The sequence below is a fragment of the Carassius carassius genome, chromosome 33 (genome assembly GCF_963082965.1).
Source record: "Carassius carassius chromosome 33, fCarCar2.1, whole genome shotgun sequence".
NCBI classification, from domain to species: Eukaryota; Metazoa; Chordata; class Actinopteri; order Cypriniformes; family Cyprinidae; genus Carassius; species Carassius carassius.
This window is the reverse complement of record NC_081787.1, coordinates 21172233-21185355: the sequence shown is the minus strand read 5'-3', so window position 1 is coordinate 21185355 and position 13123 is coordinate 21172233. Positions and strand designations below refer to the sequence as shown.

The following is a 13123-nucleotide window of genomic DNA, read 5'->3' as shown; positions in this document are numbered from 1 at the left end:
ACTCTTTTCCTCCAGAAAAGAGTTGAATCAAACCAACCAGCTCGGAGATAAAAAATCATTTTGACTGGACTGATGATGTAATCGAATCAGTCTGGGGAACTAAAGCCATTTTATTATCAGAAAACAACACTACTCCTTATTTTTTTTTGCCTCAATGCAGCAACACCCTATATTAACTATCATTACAAATGTCTGAATGTGATTCATTAGATCATGCGTGTCTGTATCAGTACATCTAGGCTGTTTTCTTTTCACTAATTCATTTTCATTATTCTCAGCTGGTGTTTTGTTGATGTTCAGTGGATGTATGAAGTCATTTCTATGGAAGCTCGACATAATAACAATAAGTATATAAATAAAAAAGGTAACTGTAACTTTTTATCTCATAATTATGATGTTTTCTCACATTTCTAAGAAAAAAAAAGTTTTAAAGAATTGCAAGACTTTTCTTTTCAAAATATCCCATAGTAGAATTCACACAGATTTTAGATAATCTCATTAACTAGCACCATCATCCACTAACCACAAACAAACACCATATTGTCGGTCTTCATTTTTAACACTAGATCTACTGTTTTATCATCTCAAACCACACACCTGTCTGTCAGCTGTTTGGCTTGTTAAGTGTACATGTGCATCTTTTGTATGCATCTAATGAATGAAATTCAGTCATTTTTAAGTGTCCAGATACTGCTCCTAAACTATCTCTCTCTCTCTCCGTCTTTCTGTCAATCTCAAGGTTGTTTCTTGGCGTTCCTGCCGAACTTGTCAGTGAGTTGTTGAATGAGGTCAGCCAGTTCTCCAGTGGCCTGAGATTTCTCTTCCAGAAGTTCGTAGCGCAGACTGGAGATGTCCTGTTTTATTTCCTTCAGTTCACCTGTAACACACAGAGTTTGAGTTACTCGTACTGTAGATAAGCAGATTTTTACTTTTTGAGTGATCAACAAGACACATGATTTGAGATGACCATCTGGGGTGAAAAAAAAGAGACTACAGTAAATTTACTGTTTTTTTTACCTTCATTGACTTCATCATTCTCTCTGTCAACCTGAGCCTTCAAAACATATCGCTTAATCAAGCGCTTCATTATCTTCTGTTAGAAAGAAAGACAGACAGAAATGAGGGAGAAAGAGCTTGTCCATTCAAACTGACTGCATACAGAGATCATAATGAATCTCTTCAGTTTCACATGGTTTGTTGAGTCTCTCACCTGATATCTTGTGGGGTTTTTGATGGGTTTCTTGATGGTGTTCTCCTCTCGGCTCCTGAGATTTGCTCGGTGACGATCAGTCTGAAAAAATGGCAATATACTGTATGCAATATACTCTAATTCAACTGACATGATTTTACAACAGAATCGAATCAAATTTACGATGCATTACTGCTTTGAGTCTTCGTAATGTGAAATTGTTATGACCAGGAACACAGGAACACAGGAGACGAGAGATCCAAAAGCAGTGAGAGTTTTAATGGGTAATCCAAATCAGAATCCAACAAGCAGGGGGTCAAAACCAAAAATCAATCCAAAACAATCAAACAAACAAACAGGGATAGGAACAGGAACAGGAATAGGAATGCGAGGAAACTGGGTGACGGAAAGTAAGGACTCCATGAAACCAAACAGAAACAGACCGGTTAATATAGGCAGGGTAATGACTATCGAGTGAAGACACCTGAGTGCAATTAACAGGAGTGCAATTACTGTGATGAAGGGACAAGGCTTTGTGGGAATTGTAGTGCTTGCGGTGAGGTGCCTATGGGGAAGTGAGACCACTAGTGGAGACCCAGGGAAACAGAGACCAGACACTGTGACATTACCCCCTCCTCCACGGAGAAGCTACCAGATGCTCCACAAGAACAGACCAAGGAACACAGAGACCAGGAGGGAGGTGGAGCGGAGGAGGACCAGGGGGAAGGACGGAGGGCCAGGTAATATAGGGAAACAGAGACAAGAAGTGCAAAAAACAAAAACAAGGAGACCAGGAGGGAACAGAAAGTTCAGTGGCCCAGGGCCGAACCGATAGGGCAGGAAGCAAGGTGGAATTGGAGCCATGCGGTCGAGACAGAAGCCCACCAGGGCGGTGTGGAAGACCACCACATCCGTGCGGTCGAGACAGAAACCCACCAGGGCGGCGCAGAAGACCACCACAACCATGCGGTCAAGACAGAAGCCCACCAGAGAGGTGCAGAAGACCACCACAACCGTGCGGTCGAGACAGAAGCCCACCAGGGTGGCGCAGAAGACCACCACAGCCGTGCGGTTGAGACAGAAGCCCACCCGGGCGGCGCAGAAGACCACCACAGTGGGATCGATGACACAGGAAAGCAAGTCTGGTTAGGCAAGTCTGAAACAGAGAACATGAACAAGTTAAGGGTGGCCTCCGTGGCCACGACAGGATCAGTCGAGCGCTCAGAGAGTTCGGCTGAGATGTGACGAGGCTCTGGAAGTTCCGCAGAGACGAGGAGAGGCTCTGGTAGTTCAGCCGAGACATGGAGAGGCTCTTGTAGTTCGGCAAAGACGTGGAGAGGCTCTGGTAGTTATGCAGAGACGTGGAGAGGCTCTGGTAGTTCGGCAGAGATGTGGAGAGGCTCTGGTAGTTCGGCAGAAATGTGGAGAGGCTCTGGTAGTTTGGCAGAGACGTGGAGAGGCTCTGGTAGTTCCGTGGTGTTTAGACTGGATTCAGGAAGATCAATGGTGACTTGACTTTGCCCATGAAGAACACTGGTGACTTGACTTTGCCCATGAAGAACACTGGTGACTTGACTTTGCCCATGAAGAACACTGGTGACTTGACTTTGCCCATGAAGGTCATTGGTGACTTGCCCTTGCCCATGAAGATCAATGGGGACTTGACTTTGTCCTTGAAGATCACCGGTGACTTGACTTAGTCCTTGAAGGTCAATGGTGACTTGACTTTGTGCTGGCGACCATCTTGTGCTGCGGCGCTGGGCTGTCGACCATACTGTGCAGTGGTGCTGGGCTGGCAGTCCTCCTGTCTGTAGACCCCGGTCTAGAGTCGGCCATCCCACTGGCAGAGATAGGTGTGGCTGGGGTATCCCACGGAGGCCGATGTTGTAGGTAGAAAACGAATTCCCAGAAATCAAAAGCGTCCAACTGATCCATATCCTTTCTTGGCACCGGGTCATCCAGACCGGTGTTAAAAATGTCTTTTAAGGCCGCATCATGATATCCCATACCATCCACCAGGGTCCAGAACACTTGTGCCATACCACCCACCTCATTCCCCTCTTGGCGCAGGGTGGTTAATTTGATGAATTTTGCCCTCTGCTCCACCATACTGGCTGGGGAATGGGTATGAAGTCCCACACCGCAGGATCTCGACATGATGGAGTCCTTCTGTTACGATCGGGAACACAGGAGACGAGAGATCCAAAAGCAGTGAGAGTTTTAATGGGTAATCCAAATCAGAATCCAACAAGCAGGGGGTCAAAACCAAAAATCAATCCAAAACAAACAAACAGGGATAGGAACAGGAATAGGAACTAGAAACTAGAAACGCGAGGAAACAGAGACCAGACACTGTGACATGAATAAGCTGATTTATAGGTTTTATGCCCATTATATTCCAAATAAAAGGAGAAAACAATCAAAAGAGATGAAGTACATTTCATTTGTAAGGTAGTAATTAAAGGGATAAAAATAGGCATTACCACCTAGTTATGTTATATGCATATAAACCGGCAAATCTTGTAGGCACAAATCATGGAGGCAAGGCTGAAATCTGGTATTTACAGTGTTTTGCCTCTGTGAGCTTCTGAAATGCAGCGACACTTTAAATGACACTTGACTGAATCTCACTGTCAGGATCATTTACATTTAAAAGATCTTAATCAAAGTCTTTCTGTCCGTCTGCAGCTGCAAATCATGTTTTGGAGACACAAAACTGCAGACAAGAGAGAACTAAGACATCAAGAAATCAGACGAGACATTCAGATCTGCACAAGAAAAATTACATCTAGAGTGCATGATGGACTTAAATGATGTTCAAATAATATTAGTGTGCAGTATGTGTTTTACCTCCGGCCGTGAATTGAGCATTCCCATCTCCAACTCGCTGTCATGCCGATGACCTTTGCCCTTACACAGTCGTATAAGGCAGGACTTGACCTGGATGATCAGGTAGTAGAAAGATTTTGGAGTGGGCACCAGGTTAAACGGGGCAGGCAGTGTCCTTCCCTCATCGAAATATGACAACCAGAGTTTAGCACGAGCAAACTTCCACTCCACATCGGAGTCTTCCTGCACAGATCGAGAGATTCACAAATCTGGATTTAAAGTAATGTGTAGTGCAGGTTAGAGTAGATCTGAGATTTAAAAGTTAAAATGTAATTACATTTGCATGTGCACAGTTCTATGATGTTATGTTGATATGCAGGTAGCCAAATAATGAACACATATTTTATATAAAATACCAAAAAAAAAAAAAAAAAAAAAAAAATATATATATATATATATATATATATATAAATATATATATATTTATATATAATTAGATGTATATGAAAAATTAGTTAGGTCAAAAGTAATCAAAAAGTAGCCAGATTATATTAACTAAAATGTGTAATCTAATAGATTACGTTACTAACTACAGTTTTTGTCATGTAATCATCAGTAATGGATAAATGGACGGAATGTAATGGATGAAAGTTCTAAGTATAATATACCCATCACTGCTTGTCAGGTAAATTTATCTTGCTTTTGTGAAACCAAGACTACAGAAAGATACCGAATCAGTATTTTCTGCAGTAAATAAGTACCTCAATTTCCTGGTAGGAGTTGTTGATCATTGCAATCAGCATATTGAGAAGAACCACCACCATGGTGACGTTATAAACCCCGTATAAAACGTAACCGATGTTCTCGATGAACTTGTGATCATACTTCAGAACCACAGAAATCACCTCCGACAGACCGAATATAGACCAGAACAGAGTCTTAAAGCTCTCCTCAACCCTGTCAACAAACACAGAACAGAGTAACATGGTTAAGTAAATTTTTGTTTAAAACAAGAAAAAATATCTGTCAGTTGGGTCGCAAAAATAAACTTAATTCAAAGGGAAAACAAGTTTCTTTTTTTTCCCTTTTTTTACCCCAGTGACAGATATTTTTAGTTTGTTTGTTTAAGCAAAGTCACTTCATTTTCATGGTTTTTAAGAAAATAAAGCTTAAAGGTGCAGTGTGTAAATTTTAGCAGCGAATTGCAACCAATGGCTGAGTCCCCTGCTCACCCCTCCCTTTAGAAAAGCTAGGATGGCCGTCACAGGTAAAGATGTCATCGGTAAAGACAGCAGAGAGCAATGAGATTTCTTTACAAAGGAAAATTAAGGAATTATATTTACTTATTTATTCAATAAATCAATGTTATTGCAAATGTTAATATACTTGTTATTCATTGTGTCCATGTTTTATTCGTAAGAACAACAAAGTGACGAAACGCGCTCTGTAGAGCAGTTTGTCCCATTAGGGCTACTGTAGAAACAGAGTGGTGACTTCCATGTAAGGAGACCCGCCGGTGTATGTTGATAAAAACATAACGGTTCATTAAGTAAGGTCTTTATACACCTCTGAAAGCATTGTTATGTATATTATATTGCATTTCTGTAAATAGATAGTTGTATATATTACACATTGCACCTTTAATATCTTGTAATTTTGCTTCTCACATAAATGTATATTGATTTTAAAAATATTAGATATTTTAATAGAAAACAAGACAAAATACAAAGAAAATCATTTTTGCAGTGAAAAAGCTCAATTTGTTACAATATGAAAGTATTTTTGCTTTCGATAAAAGACTCTGGTGTCAGTTTTTTTTTATTAAGTTATAAAGACAACTTTGAAAGACCTTAAGGTTTATTGTGATTTTAATGTGGTTTCTTTTAAATAATGAATTGTATTTTCTGTTGTTAAATTTTTGAATTTTTTTTATTTATTCCATTTTTAAACATTAAAACCATGATTTTCGATTTGATGACTATAAAAAAAAATCCACTTTAAATAAATAACCCTTTTTTGAGTACAGAAACAACTGGGAATGATTGTGACATGGATGGATGCACAGACAGAGATTTTTGTTTGCAAACATTTGTATCTTAGTAAATTTGAGCCATTTATGACCTGCTGTGATTTCTTCTATAGCAGAAACATGAGATTACTGGGGTCTTTTTCTCACGAGCAACATCTGAGAAGCAGGAGAACTTCAGCACTTCTTTGATTGTCCTTTCTTGTGCACAAAATATTTTTATATCCCTCTGCACCTGTTTTTAAATGAGAGCTGCATTCATGAGCTGAAGATGATGAATCACTCAGTGAATCAGATGGAGTGAGACTGCAGAACAGAGGCTCTGTTAAATAATGGATTTGTTTTGTGATGTTGCTGAAATGTTTGTGTTTTAGTGCTGATCTCATTGAGTGGACTTTGAGTGGACAGAGTCAAGGTCTCACTCCCTCCGTGCCACTCAGAATATTTAAACGGGTTGTGTCTGTGCCAATGCTGGAATATAAATCACCAACAAAAGTACTAAGGTATGCATTGTGATTATTTTTAAGCACATTTTCAGTCCAAATTCTCACTGTTATGCATTTGGATACTTTACTTTTGAATTTATTTTTAATTTTTAATAGATTCTCAGTGCATTTTGTAATTTTTTTTATTCAAACAATAAAAAAAACAATGTCTACTATGATGTATAAATATTTCACAATTAAAATGATATATTATTATGCTTTTCACATTACAATACAGTACATTTGGGGTAAAATGCAGTAAAGTATTTTGAAAAATGGCACAATAATAAATAAAGTTTTTTCATAAAAAAAAAAAAAAAAAAATATATATATATATATATATATATATATATATATATATATATTGTATTTATGATTTTAGGTTGTAATTATGAGCAGCTTTTGTAAGATTCAAGCACATACTCTTTCACATTTATATTGTAAATAATTACATACACACAGGTCGTAAAAAAAGGTTTCATTTTCTTCATGTAAAATATAAATATTTATTTCTTTATTATGATTTTGGCGTGAAAGATTTTCATTCATACAGATACTCTTGTGTATTATTTACACTTAAATCTAATGCATTATATATTAACATATTAAATATATTTGAATTCACTTTCATACCATTTTTCATTCTCTGTAACCTTTTCTTTTTTTAATTTAAGTCTCTCTATTTCACACTTGATATTTTCTCAGTCTCTCATTCATTATTAATACATCTAGATGTGGTTTAGCGTTTCTCTATATCTCCAGTAATTTATTTGATTATTTCAGACAGTAGGTATATTATAGCCATGAGCAACTGGTTTTATTACCATGTAAATCTTATTAGAAAGAGAGTATTCAAAAGATTATCCACCTAAGAAGTTCTTCTATCGTATCTGTTATGATCTCCTTCTCTCTCTCTTTTTATTTGCCCTCATAAATGACATCTCCTTCTCTTTATTGTTCTTAATGACACTTCTTTCCACTCATCTTTCCTGTTTTCCATTCATTAGTCTCTCAGAAGAAAGACTGGCCCGCTCACCACCCAAACAGACCGGATCAGCCGAATAAATATTAGCAGGAGATTAGACGCCATCACTTCACAAATCAAAATGATGAAACGAGCTCATCTGTTTAATATGAAAAATATTATTTTGTGTGATGAGAGATAAAAACTTCAGTTCCTCCGTAAATAAATCTGACAAAATCTCAGTGTGTCACAGATCGGCCAGGCTCAGCCACTTCCCAATTACAGCGAACACCATCACCTGAGTTTCTGGGTCACGGATCAGCAATCACACTCAGCTCCAGTTCAGAAGCACACGTCCGATCTCGTTCAGATGAAGTGGACTCTCTCTTTCTCTGATAGCCGTGAGATTCATTGAAAGACTTACCTTCCTGCTGAACTTACCTCCTGTGTTTCCTCCAGTGTGTTCTCCTGTGTCTGTCCTAGTCTTCAGCTCTGTGGATTCCCAGTTTGTTTTTCATCTTAGGTGTGTGCAGTCCTGTCTCCCTTCCACAATCTCCTGTGAACACCCATTATGGTGTTACACTCCATCTTCCCTAAAGACTGATATATTGACTTTAATACTCACCTGCCAGTACCATCTGCCTCACTTGCTGTGAATAAACTACACTTGTGTTTTTCTAACCCTCTGTGAGAGTCTCCTTCCGTAACAAAAGATCGGACCACATATGCTCCAGAAGAGGTCAGTGAGGAACCAGAAACCATAATCCCCAAGGAACTCATCGTCAGCCCCATCCAATGGAACAATAACCAGGATACCTCCACTAGTGCATCCACGCCTACTCCGCCGGGCTGGCCACCAGGAGTGCAATATTTCACCAGAGCACAACACACATCCCTGATTCACTCTGTTCACACTTCTCTGGGCACTGGCCACAGTCCACTCAGGGGCCAACAGCACCATCTTGCTGCTGAAGGATCGCTTCTGGTGGCTCAATATGGCCAGGGATGTGAGAAGGTTCGTCCGAGGCTTTACCGACTGCACCTTCTCCAAGAGCCCACGCAACCTACCATCTGGCAAGCTCTTCCCACTGCCCGTTCCCAACCACCCTTGGTCACACCTAAGGGTATATGATGATATGATGATAACAAATTTGTTCTAGTAGTCATTGATCGATTATCTAAATCCTGCCATCTTCTCCCTCTCAAGGGCCTACCGACAGCTATGGAAACCGCTGAGATCATGTTTAAAATGTCTTCAGATATGAAAGAATTCTGGAGGACATTGTTTCTGACAGTGGTCCAGAGTTTATCTCCAGAGTATGGAAAGCATTCTTCTCCCTCCAAGGTCTGACCATAAGCCTCTTGTCTGGATACCATCCCCAGTCTAATGGGCAGATGAAGAGCAAAATCCAAGAGATTGGGTGTTTCCTACGAACCTTCTGCCATGGCCACCAGAACTCTTGGAACCAGTTCCTAAGGTGGGCAGAGTACGCACAAAACTCACTTCGTCAGCCATCCACTTGACTCACTCCCTTCCAATGCATACTCTGGTACCAGCCTTCCTTTGTTCCCCTGGTCCGGGAAACCATCGGGTTGTCCCCTCGGTCGATTACTGGTTCCGATAGAGCAAGAGGGTCTGTGAGGCAGCTAACCATCAGCTTCAGTGGGCAGTACACATGACCAAGATGACAGCAGACCTTCTAAGGGCTGAGACCCCATCATACCAACCTGGACAGAAGGTATGGCTGTCAACATGGGACAACAGGATGCAAGAAGCTCAGTCCCAGATATGTTGACCCCTTCACCATCCTCAAACAGATCAACCCAGTCACTTACCAACTCCAGCTTCCAAAACAATATAAAATTCCTTCTTCCTTCTATGTGTCACTTCTGAAACCTCACCATACCCCTCTTCCGTTAATCCAGGAGGAAGGTACCATCTATAAGGTCTATGAGATCTTGTACACCTCGTGCTGTGGTGAACACTTAGAGTATCTTGTGGACTGGGAAGGCTATTGGCCAGAGAAACGGTCATGGGTTCCCAGAGCTGATATCCTCGATCCCACGCTGCTAGAAGCCTTTCACTCCACTCATCCAGGGACTTGGGCGCTAAACATCCTGATTGGTTGAGTTCACGCAGCATTTGTTGAGTTCAACCACCATTTATTCGGATCATTTTCAAAATATTACTGTTATTGTGTCATGAAATCTAATTTTAAAAGTATTTCAGACGAGAATGTAGTTGTTTAAAACTCAAATCTGTGGTTTATTTAAAAAGACAGTGCCTATTTAAAAATGTTTTTCGCCGATCTCGGAGACGGTGAGCTCTACGCTATCAGCGGGAGCTCAGTCCTCATGTATCCGCCTAGAGCACTCTCAACTCGGTGTAACGGATATGCAGTTCATCGATTCATTGGTTCTGAACTAATGAATCACGGTTCGTTGAATCTAAAACAATGCAAACCCAAAGCTTGTAGATTTTTAATTCAGGCATATAAACCCAACTCTCTCTAAACTAAATGCCTGGCCTGGTGCCAGCCTGGCTGGATTTAAATTATTTACGACACTCTGGAAGAGAAATTCCACAGTCATGTGAGCAGCCTCAAAGGAGAAACGAAACACATTCCACAACACACACACACACATAAGCACACACACACACACACACACACACACACAAACCTTTCTTTACGCTCTTTATGTAAGTCCTTAATAATATTTATTTTGAATGGGTTTGTGTGTTGCATAAACTGGTTAATCATGTTATGCGAGGATTATAAATTGCTGACTTGTAAATTGGAAATGTTTTTGGAATGAATGTTCTCACAAAGAGTCATGATCCTGTAACTCTTTCCCCCTGACCAGATCATAAAACTTTACGTCCTATGGGAAACAGGACAGGAAAGAGAAAGAGAATAGTACCCTTTTATTTTCTCCATGTATTCTAAATGTATTGAGTATTGCCTTTTTGTGCAGTAGATGTTTCCCCATATAAATTGGAGTATCTGCAGTTTTATCGTGTGTTAATCAAACTTTAAATGTGTGTAATTCTGCATTTGAATGTAACTTTATGTTTTGATCATTTATATATGTTATTTTTTATATCTGTTTAATCATCATGCTTTGACGGACTCACTTATATAAAGGGAATTAATGTAAAATGTATTAATCTGGAATTACGAACTTGCTATAATATCACTGCTGAGATCCGATAAGCCATTACTTATTAGAAGTGGGTGTTTCCCCAGAGACAAAGAAACTTTTTCCCGCTTCAGATCGCGGACGTTCATTGGTTGTTCGCGCAAACAGAGGCGTGAACCAGTCACTCCATAAGTAGAACTGACCCAGGAAGTTCCTCCCTGTCTTGTCGTTCTTGCTCTTCTTCGCTCTCTTGTCCCTGTCTGGTCCCTCTCAGCACGGCGGCTGAGAGAACAGCCATTCTCATGGCTTCTTCGGGAGCTTTCATCTCCGTTGTTTTCATTTCTTTTACTTACTAAGTTCCTCTCTACACGAGGAAGACGAATTCTGAATCATTACGTTTGTTGGATCTTTCAAATATCGCGTGATTCCGCAGCAGCCGCGGAAGACACGAGAAAACACGCCCAATCACAAAGAGACCACAAGCAAGTAGTATTTTCTAGAGATTTAAATGCTGCCTAAAGTTTGTCTATTACCTTTTCAAGGTGATTTGATTCGCTGTTGTCTTTCAAGGGTTGCTGTCTGTGAGTTTGCCGGATTTGAGTCGTTGCGTACATCACACTCCCCAGTCGAATGCGCAAAGTCTGAACTACCGAGGATGCACGTCCAAAATCAGCGTACTATAGTATTGAGAAACAGTCTATTTGCCTAATCTTCCAGGTACTTTAGACCGCGGTGGAAATGCAGAAAGCAACAGGTCTGGGGAGAAAAAGTTTCCTGGGGAAAAAAGTTCCTGGTACAAAGGTTCCGGGTAATTTCGGTGGAAACGCCGCATAATTCGGTCCTAGTCTTCAGCTCCATGGATTCCCATTTTGTTCTTTGTCTGAGGGGTGGTGTTGGTGCAGGAGATAAGACACATGCCTTTGGTGTGAGAGACCTGGGTTCTAATCCACTGTGTGACAATAAAATGTGTGCCTGAGCAAGACACTTAACCCCTAGTTGCTCCAGAGGCCTGCGACCTCTGACATATGTAGCAATTGTAAGTCGCGTTGGATAAAAGCGTCAGCTAAATGAATAAATGTAAATGAGGTGTGTGCAGTCCTCTGTCTCCCTTCCACAATCTCCTATGAATACACATTATGGTGTTACTCTCCTCATCTTCCCTAAAGTCTGGTATTATCTGCCTCACTTACTGTGAATAAACTACACTTGTGTCTTTTTAACCCTCTGTGTGAGTCTCCTTCCGTAATAAGTGATGTCCAGTAACATTCTGTAAAGAAAAACGAGTCAGCTCTACTCAGAGAATAAAGTTAATGGAATAACTCACCAAATTTCGCCACCTTGGAATTATAAGGTCCTATATGACATTTTTTTATCAAAATTAAGTTATTCACATATTCTTATTCTATGACAATTTACTTACTTTGTTTTTTAAATTGTGCACATTTTATGACTTTTTACTTCGAAAACAAAAAGGTTCTTTCTACAAAGTCGAACTCTAACTTGGTTCTATCTGTGAGCCAATCAGCACTTTGCAAGCACACAAGAGGACCAATCAAGATCAACTTTCTTTTTAGGGCTGCACAATAAATGCATGTGATTGTCATGCGCATATCATATGTAAAGCCAGTTCTGTGATGTAAATTTACGACTAATCACAGAACTGGCTTATAAATCATATATAATTGTACTTGATGACATTTTTTATTGATATTTAATATTACGTGATGACATTTTTATTAATATTATTTTTTAACTCCGCATCATCAAGTTAGGAAATATTAGGCCTGAATGTTTTTTTTATAAGCAGATTTTATAAATATACAGTATTTGATTCAATAATGAAAAGAATCTATAAAAATTGTGAGTTACACTATTTGTGTTAAATGCATCATTTATTAGGCTCAATTTCAGTCAAGACGTCACCTTTCAAAGACAGCTGACAATGTAGGTGACAGAAAGCAAAGCAAAGCTAATTCACAGAAGTCTCAACCAGTCTTCTCAACCACGTTTGCATCAGACATGGGTCTATACGTGTGTTAGTAATTGGTTAGTTGCAGGTAGATGTCTTAAAACTGCATAAACACACCCAGAAGCATATATTTTCTTAGTGTCTTTCTCTGTCTGTGTTTCACTGGATAAAGATGTAGGCAGAGAGAAAGAGAGATGCTTTCTGACTCATGTTTAGGTCAGCTACAGTATGTACCTTTCTTGAATACACACACCACCTCCTCTCCTTCTCCTCTATTTCTCTCTTTCTTAAAATATCATTCGTATTTTATACAGCCATAGTCTGACTTTCATTCTGTCTTTCATTCCCCTTTCATGTTTACAGGAATAGCTCACACATATCACACACACACACACACACACACACACACATATATATATATATATATATATATATATATATATATATATATATATATATATATATATATATATATATATAATTTATACAATAATAATATAATGATATTATTATATCATTC

The 13123-nt window shown here is 39.5% G+C and overlaps 1 protein-coding gene across 1 annotated transcript in view; it reads right to left on the bottom strand.

The window, feature by feature from the left end:
- Positions 1 to 466: 466 nt before the first annotated feature.
- Positions 467 to 13123, bottom strand: part of LOC132113954 (short transient receptor potential channel 7-like) — a 100598-nt gene continuing 87941 nt past the window's right edge. Inside the window, exons 8-12 of the mRNA XM_059522024.1 lie at positions 4780 to 4975; positions 4040 to 4261; positions 1211 to 1291; positions 1018 to 1093; positions 467 to 877 (exon numbers count right to left, since the gene is read on the bottom strand). Of these exons, the coding sequence (XP_059378007.1) occupies positions 735 to 877; positions 1018 to 1093; positions 1211 to 1291; positions 4040 to 4261; positions 4780 to 4975 (718 nt within the window). The 3' untranslated portion in view covers positions 467 to 734. The remainder of the gene's footprint in view (positions 878 to 1017; positions 1094 to 1210; positions 1292 to 4039; positions 4262 to 4779; positions 4976 to 13123) is intronic.